Source organism: Lissotriton helveticus, chromosome 3_1, assembly GCF_964261635.1.
Source record: "Lissotriton helveticus chromosome 3_1, aLisHel1.1, whole genome shotgun sequence".
Taxonomy (NCBI): domain Eukaryota; kingdom Metazoa; phylum Chordata; class Amphibia; order Caudata; family Salamandridae; genus Lissotriton; species Lissotriton helveticus.
In genome coordinates, this window is record NC_136061.1 from 300,429,897 (window position 1) to 300,453,362 (window position 23,466).

The 23,466-nt window shown below is 44.5% G+C and overlaps 1 protein-coding gene across 1 annotated transcript in view; it reads left to right on the forward strand.

The window, feature by feature from the left end:
• The window catches only part of SKA2 (spindle and kinetochore associated complex subunit 2), a 61,961-nt gene extending 48,874 nt beyond the window's left edge, over window positions 1-13,087 (forward strand). Inside the window, exons 5-6 of the mRNA XM_078679850.1 lie at window positions 4,203-4,286; window positions 12,529-13,087. Of these exons, the coding sequence (XP_078535976.1) occupies window positions 4,203-4,262 (60 nt within the window). The 3' untranslated portion in view covers window positions 4,263-4,286; window positions 12,529-13,087. The remainder of the gene's footprint in view (window positions 1-4,202; window positions 4,287-12,528) is intronic.
• The last annotated feature ends 10,379 nt before the right edge of the window (window positions 13,088-23,466 follow it).

The window sequence follows — 23,466 nt, forward strand, 5'->3', positions numbered from 1 at the left end:
ACAACGTATGGTGAACTTCGCTGCATCTCTCCCGGCTGCAATCGCCTTGGAAAGAACTGCCTGGGCAACTGTGTCCCACAGAAAGTGGGTATGATGGCCAAAGAGGCATGCGGTGTTCACCGACCGCAGCCCTGAGCTGGCAGATAAAAACAGCTTTTTGCCAAGCTGATCCAGCTTCTTGAATTCCCTATCAGGAAGTGCAGCAGGGAACGCGCTCTGGGAAGTTGAGGCTTGGACAACCGAACTCTCAGGGGTGGGGTGTTGGGTAAGGAAAAGGGGGTCGCCCAGAGCCTAGCGATGGCGTCGGGCCACGTTCCTATCCACAGGAGTCCCTGGGTTGGGCCTGGACCAGGTGCCCAAAAGAACGCCGGAAAGTGCTTTGTTAAAAGGCAGCAAGGACTCTGAAAAGGTGAAGAGCCTCGGCTGCCCTACCAACACCACTGCTTAACTGGCTCCCTCCTCCATTGTCACGGTAGGAGGTAGGAGGAGACAGCATGCCAAGGTCAGGTCAGGTGTCCAGACCACTGGCCTCCCCCAAATCCTCTGCCCAGTCCGCATCATAAGCACAATCCTGTGCTAGAGGGTCTTCAGACCCCTACCAGTCCTCCCCTTCCTCCGAAGTCTGTGGATCAGGCTCAAAATAAGGAGGACGGACATAGGGCACAAAAGGCCCCATCGGCGTTGGGTGACGTCGATCCAGCACCGTGTCCGGGCTGAACCTGTGGACGTCATCCCGAGGAGCGGGCGACGTCGGAAGCAGTGCCTGGGAGATCAGCGCCGGTGGAGGTGTCACAAGGTCAACTGGCGTCGATCAGGGTCCGATCACAGATCCCTGGGGGGCCTGCGGTGTCTGGGCCGAAGCTGCCGGCAACACCGGAGCTGCAGTGAGATGGTAAAGCAGGACCCCGTCGGGCCCGCGTGGCCTGCAGGTGCACAGGCTGGGCCAGACAAAGAGTCGGGTCATGGCAGCTAGAAACTCTTGCACCTGAGCAGGCGTCTCCCCCAGGAAGGGGGGGGGGGTAGACTGGGGGAGACGTCGCAGACGCTGGCGGTGCTGGCACTGCCCGCATCCTCAGCCATGTCACACGAGGGGAAGTCGAAGAGTGACTATGCTTTTTCGACTATTTTTGGAATGCTTTTTCGACTATTTTTGGAATGCTTTTTCAACTATTTTTGGAATGCTTCTTCGACCTTTTTTTTTTTTTGTTTGTTTTTTTTGAATGCTTCGACTTACCTGATCCCTAGTGCGAAGACTTGGATCCAGAAGAATGGTGATGATGACTCCGCGACCTGTCCCTCAACCTCCCACGGGACCGGGATCTCGAGCGGCGCAGAGCCGACTGCCGGACTTCAAGCAACTTTCGGGACCACTCCCGCGAAGTCTTAGGTGCCATGGCCCAGCAGTCTGGGCACGACTTGGGGACGTGGTCGCGCCCAAGGCAGTAGATACACACGCGGTGGGGGTCCGTCACCGACATCATGCAATGACATTCCCCACAGTTCTTGAAACCGGGCATCCCTACAACACCAGGAGTTGATCGACTCAAAAAGATGAGGTAAAAGGCCTAAAAAAACTCAGTCAAAAATTGACTGGGGATACTTGCTCTTCCTGGATCTGCACTTGCTGGCGCGAAAAAAGAAAGAACTGACGTCAGTGCGCATGGGCATGTCTAAGTAGCTCCAGAGATGTCATCCCGGCACCGATGCACGCGGAGCCGCACGATGACGCCTACCGACGCACAGGGGTACTGCTGACGAAAAATTTTCTGGATCCAGTCTGACGCCTGGGGGTAATTCTAAGGTAAGGAATCTATCACTTTGTGTTTCTTTCAGATATATTTCTTAACCTGTAAGATGTGCTATATTTGATGTTTTTCACCTGTAATGTTTCATTCCTAAATCAAGTTCGACTTCAGAGAGCCATCAGGCTGTGAATAACCATTTGATCCCTAATGGACTGCTTGAGGGGGTTAGGAAATTGAAGATGGCTACTTCCTGTAGTGTTATACTAGTCAAATCTGCCCTTTACATAGGTTCATAGTTTGACCTTTTGGGGGCTAATGTAGTTTTCATTTCCACAAGGTCCCCTCAGCATGAGATGAAGCTTGTTCATCTGAACTTTCTTGTAGTTTTCTTTCATCTTGAATTTGCCTATTTTCCTTAAAATCATGACCAAAAAAACAACAACGTTCAATGTAAAATAGTTCAGCATTTTGCTGTCCGACACCATTCATTTGCAGTTCCCCTAAACCCCCCACCCCCGTCGCTAAAAGAGGCTGTTTTTATATAAAGATCTAAGTTAAGTTTGCATCTCTAATCTTTTGCCACTGGGCAGCGGCATAAGTGGTATGAGATGGTTTCTGATTTTATGCAGGTAACTGCCCAGCTTCTCCTAAAGCTTTTATGATGGAAATAGCAGGAAGCACATTTACAGTACTTACTCGGTTTTGTTTGTTTAGTGATTCCTTTAGATAGTGTTTCATCGTCAAAATATTATGAGTCGCTAAAAAAAAATTGTTTTCAATTGAATGGAGGTGGTGTAGTGGTTGGCTTGTGAAATGAGCTTGAGTTGTCTCTGTAGGTTAGTTTTAGAGCTGCTTACGAATCTGTGTTGCGCCGGTAAGAAGTGAATTCTAAATCTGCAGTGCCTTTTTTTTGGTTGTTTGGCCAACATATTTGTGGGGCGATCCTTGGCTTCGAGCAAAGCTTGTAAAGGTACTTCAGGGTGTCTGAATTAGCTTTTGAAATGCTGCAGCCGAGTCTGATAAATGTAGTGTCATTTGGGAGTTCCTGATTTTGTTAATCGAAGTTCCAGATGGATCTGTGGTGTAATTTGCAAGTGGAAAAACTTTCCTGTAAATTGTGCATTGTAACAAGTCCAGGAGAGTAGGGATCCTTGTTGGGTTACAGTATTGGGCAAATGAGATTGATGGAATTAACTTGTCTCCGATCACTTTTAGATTGCCTCTGCAGATGAGCTTGCAGCTTAATCTTTTATTATGCAAGTTGCGACTTTTAAAGCAGATGTAATCTTCTTCATGTTTACCAGTTGATATCCTGTGGAGCTCTTGTTAGAAAGCCAAACTCCCGGACGCAGCGCTGTCTGAGTAAAGTTTATAGGCTTGCTCAGTGTCGAAGGAAGAGCTTTTTACTCTGTTCAGTATTGAACATGGATGAAGAGTCAATAAAGGAAAGGGTAAAGTGAAGTTATCTGGATTCTTGGATTTTCATCAAGTGTATCTGCAATAAATTCTTAAACAACCGACCCTTGCTTCAGTTCAGCCAAACGAATGTATACTGAAAGATAGATTTAAAGGAGTTCTTGCCAGATTGCTATGCCAAACTCGTTCAAAATTTGCCCTGCATATGGGTCCAACTGACATGGGTGCCTAAGGTAGAAAAGTAAGTATTCTACATGTAACGAAAATAACCGTGAGGGATTACAGGCAAGTAACGTTTCCTTTCTCATCTTAAATGAATTAATTACCAATGGCGAGTGTCAACAAAGCTGCTTTTTGATTGGACTCAGGACTTTGATCCTGTCTTTTTGGCTCCGGATGACCAGCAAATATAATTAGTTTACCATTTACTACAACCATTTGCAGTCCAGTGTTATACACACAGGCACACTGCTGTCTAAAGCTTGAGTACAAAGTCATTTCTCATACTGTTACACAATGTAAAATAGTACTTATATACGAATTGCTCTCATGATACGTCCAGTATTACGAACGAGATAAAAATTCTGCCTTTTGAAATGGTACAATTGAAACTTTTGTTGTTATAAATATGATTTGCCAAACCTAAAGCAGTCATTTTCACCGTTAGCTTAGCTAATAGTGAAGTGATAGGTAAAAGTGCTTAATTTGAGCTGGTGGTTGCTGGTACACCAGCACTTAATTGTCAACACTGGCGGCTGTGACCGTCTGTTACAAGGTGGTGCTGCCTGGCTAATTTATAGATGACCACAACAACAGTTAAATATTAATGCAATATACATTAAAAATGACTATTCTCTGACCCCGAGCCATTCTTTGGGGTACTGAAATAGTCCGAATTGTCACACTTGTGTGTGATGGTCAGTAGTTGAGTTATCATTGGCAGTATGGCTGGGGCAATGTGTTGTGACAAGAGCCCCGGCACTTATTTTTTTAACAGATTAAGCACTGGCAAAGTAAGTATCACACTTTTGTATTTTTTAGCTTTCACCACTATCTGAAGAGGAGCAGACATCATTGCAACAGTTGGAATACAAGGTTTAATGCCACTGCCTGGCTGTAGATGAGGTAATATCCATGAAATGGGTTTTTTGTGCAGGTAACCTCTCTCCACTCTCTTGCGTACATGATTTCATAGAAAATGTTTAATTTGAAAACTGTTTATTTATCTTGGAATTTTCTTTCTCCGTTAATCTCTGAAGAATATATGTGTGTGTTGCAAGGAAGGCTGTACAACGATATGCATGTTGGCACCTGCAGGTTAAAAAGCTTCTGTGACAAATGTGGATGTTGACCGTACATGGAGAGAAAGCAGGAAGCATGATGTGTCAAAGCAGGAGACCTAATGGGCAGCAAATAACAGTCCCTGAGATTCATATGAATGACTGCATAAATCCTTGAACGTGATAGAGAGGTTGAACAAACTCCATAGCTGACCTTGGCGTAGAAATAGCAGGTTTTATTTTTAGGTCGAGCCTAGTGCAGCGCACATGTGCTGCCGCATGGGAGGCTTCTTGTGAGCACTCCAAACTTCTCAGTGTGGGCCTCACTCCTCCCACACACAGGATTGCCTTTGTATGTGTCTTTCAATAATGAAAGCGCAAATGGCCAAAGGCGGGTGCATGTCCCACCTCCTTTCCAATGTGTCACTCCCACCGCGTTTTGTTCTCGGGAGCGAGCAGGGGTGGCAGCTGCATTCCTTCCACAGCTGGTGCCTTTAAGAAGGCTGTTTACGATTATGTGCGCTTCTGGGAGGGGCAAGGGGGCGAGGGCTTGTCTCTTCATCTTATCTTGTCACATTTAAAAGTGCAGGCGAAGGCTGCGTTCAAAAGTCAGATACTTTCCAAGAGCGCCTGTTCGCACCCCAACCCCCTCCCGCTTTCTGCTTATTTTCTTCTTTTACCCCTTGGCAATAAAGTGGCAACGATGAAAGACTCCTCAATACATTAACTGTTTTAATCACAGTTCTTTCCAATGAATGAAATCCTTGCGCTATTTGCTCTACACTGTAAAATGTTTTGGAATTAAATGCGCAACAAGCGTCTGAAGTCTGGCAATTCATATATTTAATTGTTTTCGGGAGGAAATCTGGAGCCACTCTTGTACTGCTTGGCCAAGCATGTAGCAGAGAGCTGGGCCTTCGAGCGGGTGTAGGAGTGCTTCAGCCCATCCCTGAGCCCATGTAGCGCTGCATGATCTACTGAAGCTTCTCCCGCTCCAAGCAGACCATACATGTACTCCTCCTTTATATAAACACTCTTACTTGTATCGCGCCTAACCACTGCTGCAGATTCACACCAAGCAGTGCTGCAACAGTCTTCCCACACCCCCTTCCACTCTGTCTTTTTCTGCTTGCCATTTGTTACTTTTGGCAAAAAAAAATGTGTACTATTGCCTCGGCTCCTTGGTTAAGAATGTTGTGTTTTTTAGCTTTCCAAATACAACGCGCTCAGTCGATGGCATATTTAGCTTACAAACACACAGCTAATCTCGATCCCCTCAGCATCTGTTTTAGGAATATTGGGGGGGTTTTGGGCTGTTCTAACAAAACACGCCTAGCTGTCAGCATTTATAGTTTACACACGTAGACGGAATCTGGTTGTCTTTCTCGTATCTCGTCATATTTGCTGTACAGGCAAAGACCAAGATCAAATGTCAGATGCTTTCTGAGGATGCCTGTTCATGGCCCAACCCCCTTCCTTCTTGCTGCTGCTTTTCTTGTTTCTCCCCTTAGTAATAAAGTAGCAAAGATTAAAGACTGCTCCATAGAGTAACTGTTTTAATCACAATTCTAAGTATTAAATGCTTGTTTAAAGTGCTATTTACTCTGCACTATAAAGCGATTTGTATTTAAAGGCGCAACAAGCATCTCAAGTCTGGCAATTCAAATATTACATTTTTATAAAGGAAATGCGTTTCGCCGTCAATATAAATGCAGCAAACGCCTATAACACTTTAAATAAGTACTTCTCAGTTTGATGCTATAATGTGCCTAGTATTGTCAAAGCTTCCACATTAAAAAAGAGTAGATGTTGCAGCCCCAGGATAATGTGCTGAATGGCTAAATACTTCTAAGGTCCCAAAGGCGAGACCTATTGGCTATGCCAATGCTTGTTTATCCATGGCCATTGTCCTCCCATAACCTCCCATTCGGGAAGTGTAATCTTTCACGTGAATTTTTTTTTACTGGCCCGAGCACATTGCGCCATGGTATCTAAGGACGATTTGATGGTTAATGAACGCTAGAAGAAACTGATGATGAGACTAGAAAGTGGGTTGGAAGTGGAATAAGAAAACTGTAAACTAAAGAATGAGTGATGTGGATGTGCATAACTGGGGCCATCTTAAAATGGTAGGTTTAACATATTTAGAACCTGCATGAAGAAAAGAGTTTTGTGATCTGACTTTTGCACTTCTGTGCAGTAGTATTTTTTTTTAGGTAAATATAGGATTAATCTGGACTTACTGAAATCAGGAAATTGGAGGCTAGTGTTTCCAAGGGACTTTCTTTATTTATGCCTTGAAATCCTCAGTTTAGTCCCACCTGAAGGCTGAGCAGCCATGTTTGGTACTAAGTAACAGCGAACTGTGCGATAGTTGGGGGAAATCACTTGCTAACTTTGAGGGTTGCAATAAGGCTTATTATGCAACATTTGCCCAGTCTGTACATCAATTTTAGGTCTCCCTGAAGTGTCGCTTGCAAATATTATTCTTTAAAAAATAAAAACGACTTACAGTCCGCCCGTTACTTACCATTGGTTGGCATCAAAATCACTAATTCCTTGTGATTCCTTAGTTATCACCTCCAGATGCCTCCCAGTTTCATTTGTCTTCATGTGTTGTTCCTTTGGAGAATTGATTAAGTACAGCATCCAGCCCACGGCCAGTTTCCTTCCACTTTGATTCAGGAGGTACTCTTTAAAAATATTAGTTTAACTTGTTGGCACTCCAAAAGAATGTATGTGTTTGCAGTCCATCTCACCCACTCTAACAACCTTGCTTGCTCCATCCACCTCCCATCCTCTGCCCACTGTCCTGTTGTTGCTGGATCTGTCTTGCCCGCTGTTGGTGTTTGCTGTCCATGGTGTTTCTTACTGCTCTGCCATCCATGGTCTTGCTTGCCTGTTCCGCCCACCTCTCGCTGTCAGTTTTCCTGGCACCGATCCCAACTTATCCCGCATTGCTTGCCAAGCCACAAACAAAAAACATAGACTAAGCCAAATGGCTCTCGCATTTGGCCCTACCATCACATTAATCTAGTGTGTTTCCATAGGCCTTTCCTTTGGCATGAGTGAGGTCCTGGACCAGTCCTGTGTTTTTGATTGACCGTGGTCTACTCGCCCTGTTGTGGATTTAGCATATAGTGTTGGTGGCAACATCTGATGTTTTGTGAATTCAGTAGTGTGACCAGATCTTTTTACTTTTGACAAATGAGTGGAGGCCTGATGGCCCACTCCTGTAGAACACACACTCTCAAGCACCAAACCTGAATACACTCCGCCCCGTCCAAGGCCTCACTGAGGTATTGATTGTCAAACAGGAAGGAGAAGAGAGACAAATGCAGCAGGAGAGGATGCTGCCGGCGGTGGCACCTGAGCTACAAAGGCCTCTTTCTTGCAGGGATCAATGCTACTTGGGTTCCCGTTACCGGCTGAGCCTGCCCAGCTCTCATCCGTGCCCTGGAAGCACACCCAGCTGCCTAGCCTCGCGCTTCCCAGCGGCTCACTTCAGATTAGGAAAACAATGAGGCATTAAAAGATCCCCCCCAGAATGTGCTGAATGTAAACCAAGCACGTCGTTGTGCCTCAAGTAGGACAAACTCAATAAATAATATAGTGCTAGCAACACTAAAATAACAGGTACTGAACCGAAGTAAAGGGGCCAATAGCCACGGGAGGATACAAATGATGACATGGCCGTACTAAGGAGGGACGAACAAGCCTATTAAGGAATCAGACGCCAGCTTTTACGAAGGACAAAGACGCAATCCAGTGGGAAAAAATGGGCTGGACTTCTCCTCCGTACTCTGCCTACAACAGATCGCCATAGCAGCGCTTCCGCGCTGGTTCAGGCTCGACCGAAACATTTTACATTCTACTTAATTTAGAATATTGCGTTTTCAAGATGAATAGTCTTTTTTTCTATTCTATTTTACTGAACCAGTCTGTATGTTCAAACACGCCCAAGGAAAAAACAAACATGGCACCCACTGAGAGAGTTGCTTCAATTAAATCAGCTTAATGTAAAACAGTATGAAAAGGGTCACAATGAAGACACTTCTGACAATATGGCTGTAGATTTCCTGAGTGTATTCTGCTATGTCTGCGTCAGTACTGTAACCAAAACTTTTACCTGGCTAAGAGGTGTCCACGATTGTGTTGTTGTTAAAACGGGTAGCCACAGAAGGCATTGTGTCTTGCATAGCTTTCTCATGCCCTTGGAATTGTAGTTTATTTTTTTACGGAATTTTATATAGTGCAAACTTGACCCGAAGGTATCGGAGCACTTTACATGAGCACCAGTTGCATTACATGAGGACACATTCATTTTTGTTAGGTACGAGGAGATTAAGTGATTTGCACAGAATCGCAGGATGTTCTTGCAGAGACTCGAACCCTGTTCCCCAGATTTGAGGTCGACCACCTTAGCCCTTGGGCCAACTCCTCTCCCCTTAGTTCTTGGTGCTTCTATCTCTCAGGTGTCTTAGCAGACAAATGTTGTTACTTGGTTTTAATTGTTTACACATGGTCTGTAATTATGTTTACTTACCGATACGGAAGCTTGACGGCATCTCCGACAGGATTTCACAAAAGTTTAAAAATGTGAATGTGATTAGCTTAGGGTCTAGACCATTCTCATGAACCTGGTTTCATTTGCCGATGTCTAGCTCTGTTTTATAGATCACTTAAAGAATGGAAATGCTCGTTGCTTTACAGGCCATATAGGTGCTACATAAGATGTCTGTACAAAGTGCAAAGAGTTATTGCACACTGCAACCTCGACTCTGAAGCTACTAACTGAATACAAACCACTGACTGAAAATAAAAATCTATAGATAAACTTTATTCTACTGACACTAGTATGAGTTGTGTGAGGATAGCGGTATTCGTTTGGCTAGTAGACACACAAATACTGCTAGTGGTTATACAATAATTGCTTCTGAAGCCTAGGCAATTACAGTTGACGAAGTTAACAAAGCAATCGATTGGATTTCGCTTAATAAAGCTTCCGGTCTAGATAAAATCTCCGGGCACCTTTTTAAGGCCGAAAAGTTTATCTGGACCCCTTGGCTTGTTTTGTTTTAACTCCATATTTAGTTATCCGCCCATACCGTCTTCATGGGCTGGGGCAGAGATTATCACATTTTTATAAACGGGTCAAGGGATTTTGTTTCCATCTACAAACATATTAGCCTGATTGATAGCTCAGAGAAAGTCTTTAGTCTGATTATCCTCGAGAGGCTACCGGACTAGATCGTAGATGCGGATTTGCTGACCCCATTGCAAACTTGGTTTAGGGACAGCATTAGCATCATAGACTAGGTGTTCCGCCTCCAGTTGATCTACTGGAAACAATTAATCTTGGGAGGGCGACTTTGTGGTTTTCATAGTACTCTGGGCAGCTTTTGACCTGCTACCTAGGGCTTCACCTACACCGTCCCTTTGGAGGGTCTTGGCAGATCTGGGCGTTTTGAAATACCTCTATCGTAATCATCAGGTTACACTAACAACTTCGCTCAGGTTAGATGTGGTCCACAGCGTAGACTAACATCACCTATACCATTAAAGAGGGGTGTGCGGCAAGGATGTGTGCTTGCTCCCAAACTCTTTCTTTTGTACATTAATGATTTAGTATCCCAGCTTGGGCTGTGTGAAAATTACAGTCCGCATCTTGCTGGTAGGAAGGTCCCAGCCCTCTTGTTTGCAGACGAGACACTTTTAATTTCTAAGTCTCCAATGGGATCTAGAGTCTGTTCGATCAATTTGGAACTTTCTGCAAACAGAGAAGCCAGGAGGTCAGTCTCTGTAAGACCAATCTGTAGGCCCATCAAGGCTCTCCCTTCCATTCAATCTCTCCCTCCCCACTTCATATATTTAAGCTCCAAGCATTAGGGGTTAGTCTTTATGGTGGGAAACTGTGGGGCAACATGGACATCAGATGCTTGAAAAAAGTAGAAAGTAGGTTCCTGCAACTCCTCGCCAGTCTTCCGGCTAGCTCCTGCTTAACTCCTTTGCGACTTGATGTAGGTCCCCGACTCCTCTCTAAAAAAAAAAAAAAAAAATGTGCCTTAGACCAATACTATATTGGCGCAGGATCTGGTCTTTCCCAGCACTCATGCTATATAAATACGGCCTGGGGGATGTGTTGAGGCTACCGGGGGCCTTCAGAATTCCCTGGGTTAGATGTCTCACTCATCTGCTATTGGACATGTGGTGTGGGAACCGATATTGACAGTACATTGATAATCTGACACTGGGCTCCGCTAGTATGGATTCCCTCACCACTACCTTCTTAGAACACAAAGATAGCTACTTTGCAGAGGGATATTTTTATGAGATCGAACCCCCTCAAGCTAAAACATTTTATATGAAATTTTGGTTTGTGACCCTGCCTCTACAGTCAGTCACGGCCAAATGTGTGCATGCATCCAACACAACAGACTAGTGATGTAACAACAGTTTAAGGAGCCTGCAATGTACACAGAGGGGCCCGCTCTGGATTTAATCCGGAGCGCTCTGGACTGAGTACTGTCCTGAGGGGGCTTCCTGCAGCTTGGGCCCCACCCCCCATCTCGGGGGTTGCGGGGGCCTGTGTTGCGCCCCTGCAACAGACAGGAACTGTCCCTTTTATCCCGAGGTATCTAAAACTATTGTTCAGGTTCAAGGGCCCGATGTAGGTCGGTCGGTAACGGCCGAAAATCGGTATTTTCGGCCGTTACCGACCGGTATTTAGTAAATGGTATGTAGGGCCCAGAATTTTACAGATTCGGTAAATTTACCGATCGGTAAATTTACCGAATCTGTAAAATACCGAATCGGTATTTATACCTATTCGGTATTTCTGATATGTAGGTGGGACTCTTCTGAGTCCCACAAGCCTTACAGAATCGGTATTTTACCATGAAATCCAACTTCATGGTAAAAAACCGATTCCGGTGTGCATGCACATGTGTACATGCACACCTGTGCCATATGACAGGCAGACCTGCCCTTAGGGCAGGTCTGCCTGCCACATGGCCCCCGAATCTTTTTTGGGGGTGCTAGAGGGTGTCAAAGTGACACCCCCTGCACCCTTGTCAAGATCGGTATTTACCGATTCGGTAAATACCGACCGGTAATGCCCCATTCATTCCTATGGGCTTCAAAGCCCATAGGAATGAATGGGGCATTACCGGTCGGTATTTACCGAATCGGTAAATACAGATATTTACCGATTCGGTAAAAGGAACATCTGGATGTTCCTACATATCCACCCCTTAGATTTACCGATTTTTAATTACCGAATCGGTAGGATTCGGTAATTAAAAATCGGTAAATCTATTTTACCTACATCTGGGCCCAAATCTTTTACCCATTTTATGTCAGGTTCAAGAGGAAAGGGATCTTACCACTCTGCCACAACCTGGTTACAGAAGCTGTGGCACAGCAATCCATATCTTTCGAAGTGATGTAAGACAATCTAGTTTTTGCTGTGTCTCGATTTTTCTGAATAAGTGTAGGCACAGGAATATAATGCTAGTTACCTTATAGCTATATCATCGAGTATGGGTCAGCCTTAAAACTACTTTTGGTCCATGGATGGTTGCCTTTATTGATTATTTATTTTGTTATTTTACTTGTGGTTTTATTTATTCTTCCTTTCTTTTTATAATATTGATGCTGCTTAAATATTTTTATAGACCCACTTTGTATGGTCATGCCAGATTAATCACAGGACTATGAATTATGTATGTTTTTATTGATATGCAGTTTTTGCGCACGAATCGCAAACTGTACAAGCTACTATGTACTCTTAAACTTGCATTTGAATGTTTTTATCAGGTATGCTTTAATTTCCTGTTCACTAGTACTGTATCTGTAATTTGGAATTATTATTCAGAATAAAGTTTTATATATATATATATATATATATATATATATATATATATATATATATATATATATTGAATCTGTGTGTAAAAGTGTAATGGCGCATCCTCTTCAATTATATTGAAGCTTTGAAAGATTCCAATCACAATTAAAAATGAATGTATTCGTCTGTAAATGTTATAAACTGATCAATTTTTCATACTTGTTCTCTGTTTGCACAGGAAGAATCTGCATGGTCTGAATTCCAAATTGAAGAAATATCTCTTCTGAAAGAGTATATTACAGGCTTACTTCAACATCATTCTACAGATAACCGAGAACCTGCCAGTTCAGTACTGAGTTTTAACTTTTATCATCGACATCAGATTTGATACATGCTAGTAAAGGGTAACTCCAGCCAATATTTCCACTTCAAATAGTGACTCTTGTGATATCATTCGAGCTATTCGTTTTTTCTGCGTTCCAGTGAGTTGAAATAGCACTTTTAAAAGTGTGGTGCAGAATAGGCGTGTCGCTTTTGGTTCTGTGATCCCCAATTATTGCCAGGCACCAAGATATCGATGTTTCAGGAACTTTCTTATTAGACACTTTTCCTGCGCCGAAGCATCAATTGACATTTTACATCTTGTCCAATTCTATGTGTATCAACAGCTCTGATGAGGTGACTCAGACGGGGATTTTCATGATTTAAAAATATTCCTGGCTCGAGACCCCCTTTTAAATTTGCGGTGACAGCCCTTTTGCTGATTCAAATTAAACCTAGTTTTGATGAGAATGAAATGTGTGTTTATGTGAGTCATGTCAATTACATTTTAGTAACGTTTCTATTTAATGCAACAAAACTTTTGATTTTATGCTTTACACATCATGGGAAATGAATATCCCTCCTAACGGAGGAAGAGCAATAACCTTTTTATTTGTATTATTGACATGATTTGTGTTGCTTATTTTCTTGTCTGCTAAGTTTTCCCCAGTGTTGGAAAACAAACTGAACTATCCTTAAGTTTCCATGTTAAACTTTTCAAATTAACTTTTTATTTCTTTTTTGGGGAGCTTGCTTGTAATGGCCCTATCTGGTTCATTCGCATATAGGCGTACCTACCACGTGGTCTCCTAGTGGGACTTAAAAAATAAAAGCATTCAACATGGAACTCATGCAAGGACACACTCTTGTGTACACGTGCTTGTTTAGTGATCTATATGGATTGTTATTACTACAGGACATTTAGCCATTATGCTCGCAGCAGTAAGAACAGCCACGGACCAATAAACTTGCGAAACAACGTTTACAAGGTTCCTTAGACAGTGTCCATTTTGGAAACTTATTTTCGAAAGCTCCAATTCAGACTCCCTTTGGAGATCATGATTAACTGCCTTGGCATATTCCTGACCTTCAATAGTCTCTCCAGTTGATGACATCGATTTTTCCCCCCATGTCATCACTAGAACAGATGCTAAGCTTAATTTTATCTAGAACAATAGGAGTTAAACCATAGTTTTATTTAATACTCCACTGCCTCTAACATAAAGGTCTCCTTTTTCACAACTTGCTCAAATTAAGCACTGGATGTGGTTACAGACTGCAACAAAACATTTTAGATGATCACTTTCAAGCTGTAACGAAACATTTTAGATTATCACTTTCTACGTGTACACGTTTGGTAAAGAAATACAGAGCTGTAAAGAAGGATTCTGTTTTTTCCGACGCAACCCACCACCACTCTGCCTTGGTATCGGTGCCCGAAAGGTTTGGGTCTTCGAACATTAGACCCATCAGATACAGAAAGTAGGACATTTGGAAATGGTGAGAGAATTGGTTTGTGGGACAAATGCCACCTTTTTTTTTTTTTTTTTAGAGGTTCAGATATTTAGATTTTAATTCACAGGTATGGCTAATCGCTTTGGGTTTTTGAGTTTTTAAGAATAAGAAACATTCTGCACCATGTAAAGGAAGCAATGCTTGTCAGATCGTTACCGATTGATTTGGCAGACTCCTGAGCTTACAGTTACTTTTGCAGTACCTTCACAAATATAATCTTGGCTATCCCTTCCAGGGCTTAATTTGGCCAGAGAGTGGTGATTTTTTTCTGTTCGATGGGATCTCTCAAATTGGAACACATACTGATAATGAGGTCCGCACCAGGTATAAACATTAAAAGTTGTCTGCCTGGGGAAACAAAACACTTTGGAAGACTAAAGTACAGAAAAAACTAGAGGGAAAAGGCACTATCATTTATGGCCTTTGGGTATACTAAACGTCCCCAGCCCCCAAACACCCAATTTCTTCCTTTCACAACAGTATGTTCTGATGTTAATTTACCAACATCTGATGGAGACTTCGAGACAGATTCCTTAACTTAGATTGTTTCCTAGTCGCCACACTGGATCTGGAAATGGTTCTGAGAAGTCCCCTTTGCGCACCATTAGGTTGCGCACATTGGGTCGGTGGCGTCCATGCCGGAAGTGACATCCGCTGTGCCCAGATTGGCGCCTTCCCAGCACGCTGACCTGTTCCTTTTCTAGGTTGAGCTCAATCATTTTTTGCCAGCATTTTTTTTTGTTTACCCTTTTGTTGACCTATTAACAAGTGTTCCTTTTTTCCAACATTTTGTGAAAGTTTTTCCTGAAAACACCTGTGGGATTCAAGCCCTGTAGTGCCAGTCACAGATAAATAACTGTGATAGACCCCCCACACACACACTTGGATTGCCTTTGGTACAGGATCAGAACTCAACGGCCTACATGGAGTGCAAGACCATGCATCCAAAGGCTATCCAAGAGCGAGCCAAGATGCTCATGTCAGCTTAACACACAACTCAAAATTGCTCCTGGCTGCAAGGGAGGTCCCGGGACTGCTGTTGGAGCCATTCGAGCTGGTACTCGTCTCAATCCCTGACTTTAAGTACTACAAATAGAAGTTGAAGCCTTTTGATTTCTCCGCACCCATCAAAGTCACCGAAGGGGGCACAGGAATGACGCCACTAGTAAAGGCCCCATTCCTAGGTCGTCCATGGGGGCCATGAGCCTAGGTCCACTCCGCATCTCCCTGGGTTTCCTGGAGCCACAGCAATCCCTGCTAACCTCATTTATTTGGGCGACTGGAATTTTCTGGAGTGCCTTCAGGTCTCCTGAGTCCTAGAGGGGTCCCGATTGGGTTTCTGCGGCAGGTTTGCCCTTCATGCCAGTCATCCCTAATGGATCTGTTCTTTGATCCAGACCAACCCCTGGTCTACAACCCACAACCTCCACAGATGTTCGTTCTAGTAGCACTGTTCCCAGTGCCACAGACTCCCATCAGCAGTGCCGATCCTATTGTAATTCTTGATAGGAATCGGAGCCGGACCGGTGTCACATGACATTGGCGCTGACATGATCCAGACGGTCAGAATAGAGGACCTTATTTTCCTGAAAAGCCCTGTGAGGATTAAGATTGGAGGATATCCAAGGATCCCTATAGCTATCCCAACTCCAGACAAAAGACCATGGCTACGGATAGCTTGTATGACGAACTGGCTGATGTCAGTGGTCTCGTTAAGTCACCAGGCACTAGTCTCCGCTCTCCTCCTACTGTGGCTACGGAGGAAGGGGGTCTCCTTTGCAATGGTGGTGTGGTAGGCAGCTAAGGTCCTGAACCTCTCGCCACCCTCTGAGGTCAAGATCAGTGTCTTGACCGAGATGCTTCAGCTCTGGCTATCTCCCTCAGGCTCTCTACTCCCTTTTAATGAAGTCGTTGCTGATGTCCTGCTTGAACTTCGGCCAAGCCATGCTCACTCCTGTGCAGAGGGCCATCGCCTGCTGCCTTTGCCCAGTGTCTGGGGACCCAGTCTTCCTCACTCATTACCCTACCCTTGACAGGCTGGAGATCCAGACCTCTACATCCAAAGTTAACCCTGGCGCGTTCCCTACCACTGTATCGGATAGGGAACCTAACAGGCTGGATACCTTCGGGAAGAGTACTTTTTTCTTCCACCAGCCTTGCACCATTGGTTTATTGGCCCGGTACTCGCATGCGGTACGGGAGTCGGTTGCATAAGTTCTACGCTGGTCTCAGAGGAGATCTGAACCATACTCTTTCAAGCCATTGCTGATGGCCAAGATGCAGCAAAGTTAAGCATATGCTGTGTATTGGTTATGACGATTCGCAAGGCAGTGATTGCGCTGTCAGTGACACTCAGACGCTGCGCTTGGCTGAGATCAACTGGCTTTTGTGGATGGGGGCGGGGGGGGGGGACGGGACGTCCAGCTAGGAAACCCGTTTGCCGTACTACCAGAAGTGTCCTTATAGTTTGATTCAAGCAACTTGCCCACCTCTGATGGCCAGCAATTAAATACATTAAAATACAATCAAGAGGCAACAAAATGAGATACACAAGCAAGATTTGTACACGAAACAACAAGAGGAAGGGAGTCAGAAACCTCTTTTTGGTTGTTTCTGTGATTCTTTAATCAATTGTTCATCAAATACAGATAAGGACAGCCAACGTGTTTCGTCCAGTTACAGGCTTCCTCCGGGCTGCAAACATACATAAACATGTCGTCTAAAAACAGCTCCTTACATAGATACAATACATAGTTATATTTACAACAAAAGACAACATCTGAATATAAAAACTAGTGTCCATAAATCCTCATTAAACATGAATTTTGAAGCAACAGGCCATGCTATGGCCCATAAAGGTCAAAACGCCCCACAAGATATTATATTGACTATCATTATCAGACACTTCTTAGGCTAGAGACTCTTTAGTACATTCATCATATATTAAGACCGACTGCAACAACTTATCACATACACATATATACCAACATAACATGCAACACAAGCTAAAAATTATTTAAAAACTGTCTAATAGGCCACTAATGCAAATGAGTGCCCAGAGAAAGACACCAAAGACACCCTGAGCACTGCCGCACACCTGCACTTCCAGATCCACATCGATCCCAACACCACCCTCAGAGGAACCCTAGTCTACAGACTCCCATGGACCCCGAGCACAGTTCAGCGACTCCATCACCGACGTCGTCCGCACGCACTCCCTTTCTTCCACAGACTACATCCTCCTCGGAGACCTGAACTTCCACCTCGAACGTCAACGACAGCAACTCCACCACCCTACTCGCCAACCTCGGACTCAAACAGCTCGTCACAACACCCACCCACTTTGCCGGACACGCGCTTGACCCCATCTTTTCTGCCAGCAACCAGGCCACCGCAGCATCCACTTCTCATTCAAGGAACACACCACGCACAACCACCCTCAACGAATCCCCCACCGCAGCTGGAACAAGGTCACCGAAAGCCAGCTAATCACCACCCTTGCCTGAGACCCACAGACCCAGCTGCCCGGAACTTCAGGCAATGGATCGACGACTGCCAACACTCTCACCCCAATCAAGAAACCCTCAAACAGACGCATGGACAAGAGGGCCATCTTGTTCACCACGACCTCCAGGCATCCAAGCAGACTTGCCGAAGACTCGAGAAGAAGTTTTGCCACAAACAGACACCGGACAACCACACAGCCCTCATAAACGCCAGCCGCAAACACCACCAACTCATTCGAACTGCCAAAAGTACCTCCTTCAAGGAACACATCAACAACGCGCACAACATCAAAGAGCTCTTCAACATCGGGAAAGAACTAGCCAGCTCCAACGACATCCCGCCGTCGTAAGACTTCTGCGTCTCCCTAGCCACCTCTTTCACCGCAAGATCGCAGACATCCATGACAGCTTCAACACCCAGACCCCCACCACCCCGACAGCCGCAGACACTTCAAACTCTCCTCCCCCATGCCCCCCCCCAACTACACCAGCCTCATACTCTCCTGGAACCAGGTCAGTGACGACGACGACTCCATCAAAATCATGAACACCATGCACTCCGGCTCGCCATCCGACCCCTGCCCTCATCGCATCTTCAACAAAGCGAGCTCCATTATCGCACCCCAACTCCGGAAGATCATCTACAGCTACTTCGAGACCGACATCTTCCCGGAGAGCTGGAAACACGATGAGATCAACGCCCTACTCAAGAAACCCAAGGCGGATCCAAAGGACCTCAAGAACTTCCGGCCCATCGCCCTGCTTCCGTTCCCGGCGAAAGTCATTGAGAAGACTGTCAACAGGCAACTGACCCGCTTCTTCGAGGAGAACAACATCATGGACTCGTCCCAATCCGGATTCCGCAGCATTGCCGCCCCTGTCGACATCAGGACCCTGCTGGACAACTGCGCCCCTCATCCTCCTGGACCTCTCTGCCGCCTTCGACACAGTCTGCCACCACACCCAGCGTACACGCCTCCACGACTCAGGGATCCGCGACACAACCCTGGACTGGATCACCTCCTTCCTCACTGGCAGAACCCAGAGAGTCCGCCTCCCCATTCCGATCAAAAGCCACCAAGATCACCTGCGGTGTACCCCAAGGATTAATCCTCAGCCCAACCCTTTTCAACGTCTACATGGCAACACTCGCCAACATCATTCGATCGCACGACCTCAACATTATCTCGTATGCCGACGACACCCAGCTTATCCTTTCCCTCACCAAGGACCCTGTCACAGCCAAAACCAACCTCCACGAAGGATTGAAGGCCATCGCAGAATGGATGAAGAACAGTCGCGTGAAACTGAACTCTGACAAGACGGAGGTCCTCATCCTCGGCTCCACCCCCTCCGCCTGGGACGACTCCTGGTGGCCGGCCACGCTAGGAGCTGCACCGACACACCACCACCCATGCACGCAACCTGGGGTTCGTCCTAGACTCAACACTATCAATGACCCAGCAAGTCAACTCCACCTGCTTCAACACCCTCCGTATGCTTTGCAAGATCAGACGATGGATCCCAACCGGAACCAGAAGGATGGTCACCCAAGCCCTCGTCAGCTGCAGTCTGGACTGCGGCAACGCACTCTATGCGGGAACCACAGCCAAACTCCAGAGAAGACTTCAACGCATACAGAACTTCTCCGCTTGCCTCATCCTCGAAATCTCCCGCCACCCCCACATCACTGCCCATCTGAGAGACCTGCACTGGCTCCCCGTCAACAAGAGGATCACCTTCAAGCTCCTCACCCACGTTCACAAAGCACTCCACAACACCGGACCAACGTAACTCAACAAACTCCTCACCTTCTACACCCCGAACCGCCAGCTTTGCTTCGCTGACCTCAACACCGTTCCAGGCATCCACTGATCGACCACCAGCGGCAGATCATTCTCCCACCTCACCAGGACATGGAACACCCTCCCCCTCCACTTGAGACAGACCCATGACCTACTGACCTTCAGGAGACTTCTCATGACCAGGTTGTTCAAGCAGAATCAGCATTCCCCCCCCCCCCCCCTCATACACACACAGCTCCTTGAGATCCTCAGGGTTGAGTAGCGCGCTCTACAAATGATTGATTGATTGAAACAAAAGAACAAAAAAAGTTCAGTAACACAAAACATAAGCCACAAAGTATTGATAGCACCCTACAAGTCAAAAACATTATATGAAAACATGTACATACCACAAGACTGAATTCTAGGATCTCCATATTCACAACTGAGATCCAGACCTTATGGTACTCAATAATGTCAATGCCCAAGGAGCACCAAGGTTAAGAACCATAGAGGAAGAAACAGAGGGCAGAGAACAACATAATAGACAACCTGCTACCAAAGACAAAAGAAATAATAAAGTAACGGGTATAAGTGTAGTGAATATCCAACGTTTAATCCCTTCATCATTAAACAACCTCTCGTGAAATTCATTTTGAAGTACAATCATTTATAAATGCTGCTAAAACTGTCTAAGGCTTACCAAGATCCTGTGATAAGCCAGACACAGAATTTAAAGTAGACTCATAACGAGTGACACCAGTATTCCACACAGGTTCTGAAGAACTAGACAAATACATTATGGATAAGCATGGGGTGCCTGAATCAGACCAGATTTGATCTTATTCTGTACATTTCTTTTGTCAGATAGTCAGGAGACCAATAAGGCCCTGCCCTCAAACTTAACCATGATATTCATACTTATATACTCAAGGCACTCCTAAACCTAGGATATGCGCTGGAGGTAGACGGTAACCTAAAGGATTTATTTATAAAGTTTTATATAGCACGAACATGACACTAAAGGGTATCAGAGCGCTTTACATTACACCATTCGGAAACATTAGATGATTGAGGGGGTAATATACATACATTCAATATTTGACAATCAATACAAAAGAGGTAAGCCGTGGTAGATAGGATAATGTTGCTAACAGTCACGTCTTAAAGTCTTAGGATGTGAATTTGTTATTAGAAGCATTTTTACTTCTTTTTTGAAGGAGGATGAGGAAGGGATTCTGCGTACATCTGGTGGTAAGGAGCTCCAAATCTTCGGTGCAGGATAAAATCAGACAGGAAAATCTTACAGCCACAATAAGCTCTAAACTCTGTCAGCTACTTGTAAGTAACCGTACAAGATTTTATGCCACTGTTGTGGGAAAAGTTACCCATTCATGTGGCACTAAACATTAAAAAAATAGGAAAACAATATCAACATATCTCTTATTTAAAACTGGTATCAGAGCGCTCAATCTTGACATTACCAGACTCGCACTTGAACACTGGTGTGTTCATCTCGTTTCCAAACATTTCAAACACGTGTAGGAGGGGGGGGGGGGGGGAGGGCTAGCAAAGCCTCCTTTTCATTGTCTGATCTGGAAGTAACCATAAATCGAAACCAACCATCTTTTGAGGTAGTCTTCTAAATTATAGGTCAAAAGGCAGATGTCTGCCAATTAGGTATTAAGTGTACATCCTCTAACCAGGCTGGGATAAACAGTAACATACACTTTGACATTAATATTTGATATCAGTTTCTTAAACATTTCAAAAACATATTTTCCGCATGTTTGATGGCAAGCATCAAACACGGGGGTCATGTTGAAACTAGTTTTGCGTCTTTCTGTCAACCTCATTTTGTGATGTGTTATAACATTCTATGCTCGCAGAAACACATTTTTGACTGTACTATCTAAGAAAGGTAGATACCCTAATAGCTGGGCAAAACATATAAGATCCGCAGTCAGTTTAAAAGTAAAGACTCCTATCGTTACGCCGATATTATAGGCATGTCCACCACTCGGTTAACAATATGTGAGCCGGTTGTTTATTTAGCAACAGTCACACACAAAAAGGGAGGGGGGGGAAATTCACTAAAGCTGAACTGCTACCCTAAGCACGTCCGTTATTACGTTACCATTTAGTTAAAGGTCCCTATTGTCCATTTCGGACACCATAGCGATAAGTATCACATTGATTATATATCACGCCTTATTGTCCCAACCAATAGACCAGCATAAGGCAAGAGCTAAGATATAATATACAATATGTCCCCGCAGAAAATAGAACGATGAGTCACACAAACTATCATTACTCCCCCGTGTTCAGTTGTGAGTAATCCAAATGGCAGTGTTCGGCATTTGTACACTGTGACCAACCGAAGCACATGTATGGGGAGTCTTAAATATCAATAAGTACAGCCTCAATGAGCCACTAGACCGTTACCTCTCGCCCGTAGTGTACATGCCCCGGTGTACAGCATCTGCCAAAAACTGCCATACTCCCTCCCTGAACCACCATTCACGTAACCTTACCAAGGACAGCACCGTAACAAAATCTTTCTAATTCCCAGCAACCACGAACTTGCTCTAATCACCACAATGTCCCACACTTTTTATCATCTATATAAAGAGTCGCTCTTTGAAAATTCCAATCCGAAAGTTAGTAACAGGGCGCGCTTGCCTGAATCTACAAATTATCCATCACAACTGTTTCCATTTAAAGTGAATCAGGCATGTAACCTTCTTGTAATCCTGCATCAGTTAGCGGATTATGCTCTCATCGAGCCAACCTATTTCCATATCCATACATTCTATAACATTGCACATTTGATCTCCAACCGCCATCTGTTAAACTGCAAGAAACCAAGAAAAAACTGAACAGCAGAAAATACATGTGGTGTGTTTAGAGAAACAGAGGAGCCATAGGCAAGCCATTAAAAGACCCCAAATACCAAAGAATACATGCATCCCATACGGTAAGGCAGAGATAAGAGAATCCTAAAAGGACCCTTATAAAAAAACATGTAATTATGAATCTGAATTTCATCCCCAGTTTTCTATCTTCTCCTCTCCGATCAGGGAAGGCCAAATCTATTGCATGAAACTTAAAGTTGGCTCTGTTAACACCGGCAATATGTTGATTTGAAACAAAGGAGTAAGGGGAATCATGATTAACACAAGCCCTATGATGTTCTTGAACACAAGTTCTTAGCTGAAGTGTTGTGCTTCCTTCATAGTTCCCCCTCACAGACACAGATGATAACATATATAACAAATCAAGATTAGCAGTTGATAAAGTGTCGGATGCTCTGTCTCGTTTTGGTATTATTTTTAAAATCCCTAGTTCAGTTTATGCCCAAATGACACATTAAATTCTCCATAGGTATAGAAACCTGTGGGTCACTTGAGCCAAATGGTGGACTCTTCAGGACTAGGTAAAGAATAGCTCGGACAAACAACCTCTCTAATGGTTATGCTTATTCTATTTCTATATGTTAGACGGTTTGTCCAGAAGTATATTCCCCTCTCCAGGGACACATTTTAGCAGTGGCCAATCTTTATTCAAGATTTTAAACACCTGATTCAATCTGGAATTCGTGGTGATGAATAAGAAAAGTTCTCCAGTATTGGGGTGTCTTTCATAGATTCACATGCCTGAATCATTCCCCGTCGTCGGGAGTGGGAGTCCCACGGTACATAAAAAAGCAATAATATGCAATAATTACATAGAAACAACCTAGTAAACCCAACCAGGAAGTAAAGTAGCCCAAGCTACAGGAGAAATAATCTCCACATCCATGACTATCCTAGTCATTTGTATCGTCCAAACTGCAGCCAATCAGGCGACAGCACCCACCAGAAGGTTCTCCCCAGAGGCTCAGGCTCTCAGATTTTCTACTGCACGTCGTGTGAAGGGAGTCTCCCTGAGCTCTGCTCAGTACTTCTCTAATTTCCTTCAGGAATCTACTTTAGAAGATGTCATCATCCAAGGAATCTTTATTCAGGCCCTGTGACTGTTGTGGAAAGCTCAGGCTTTTTAAGGAAGACC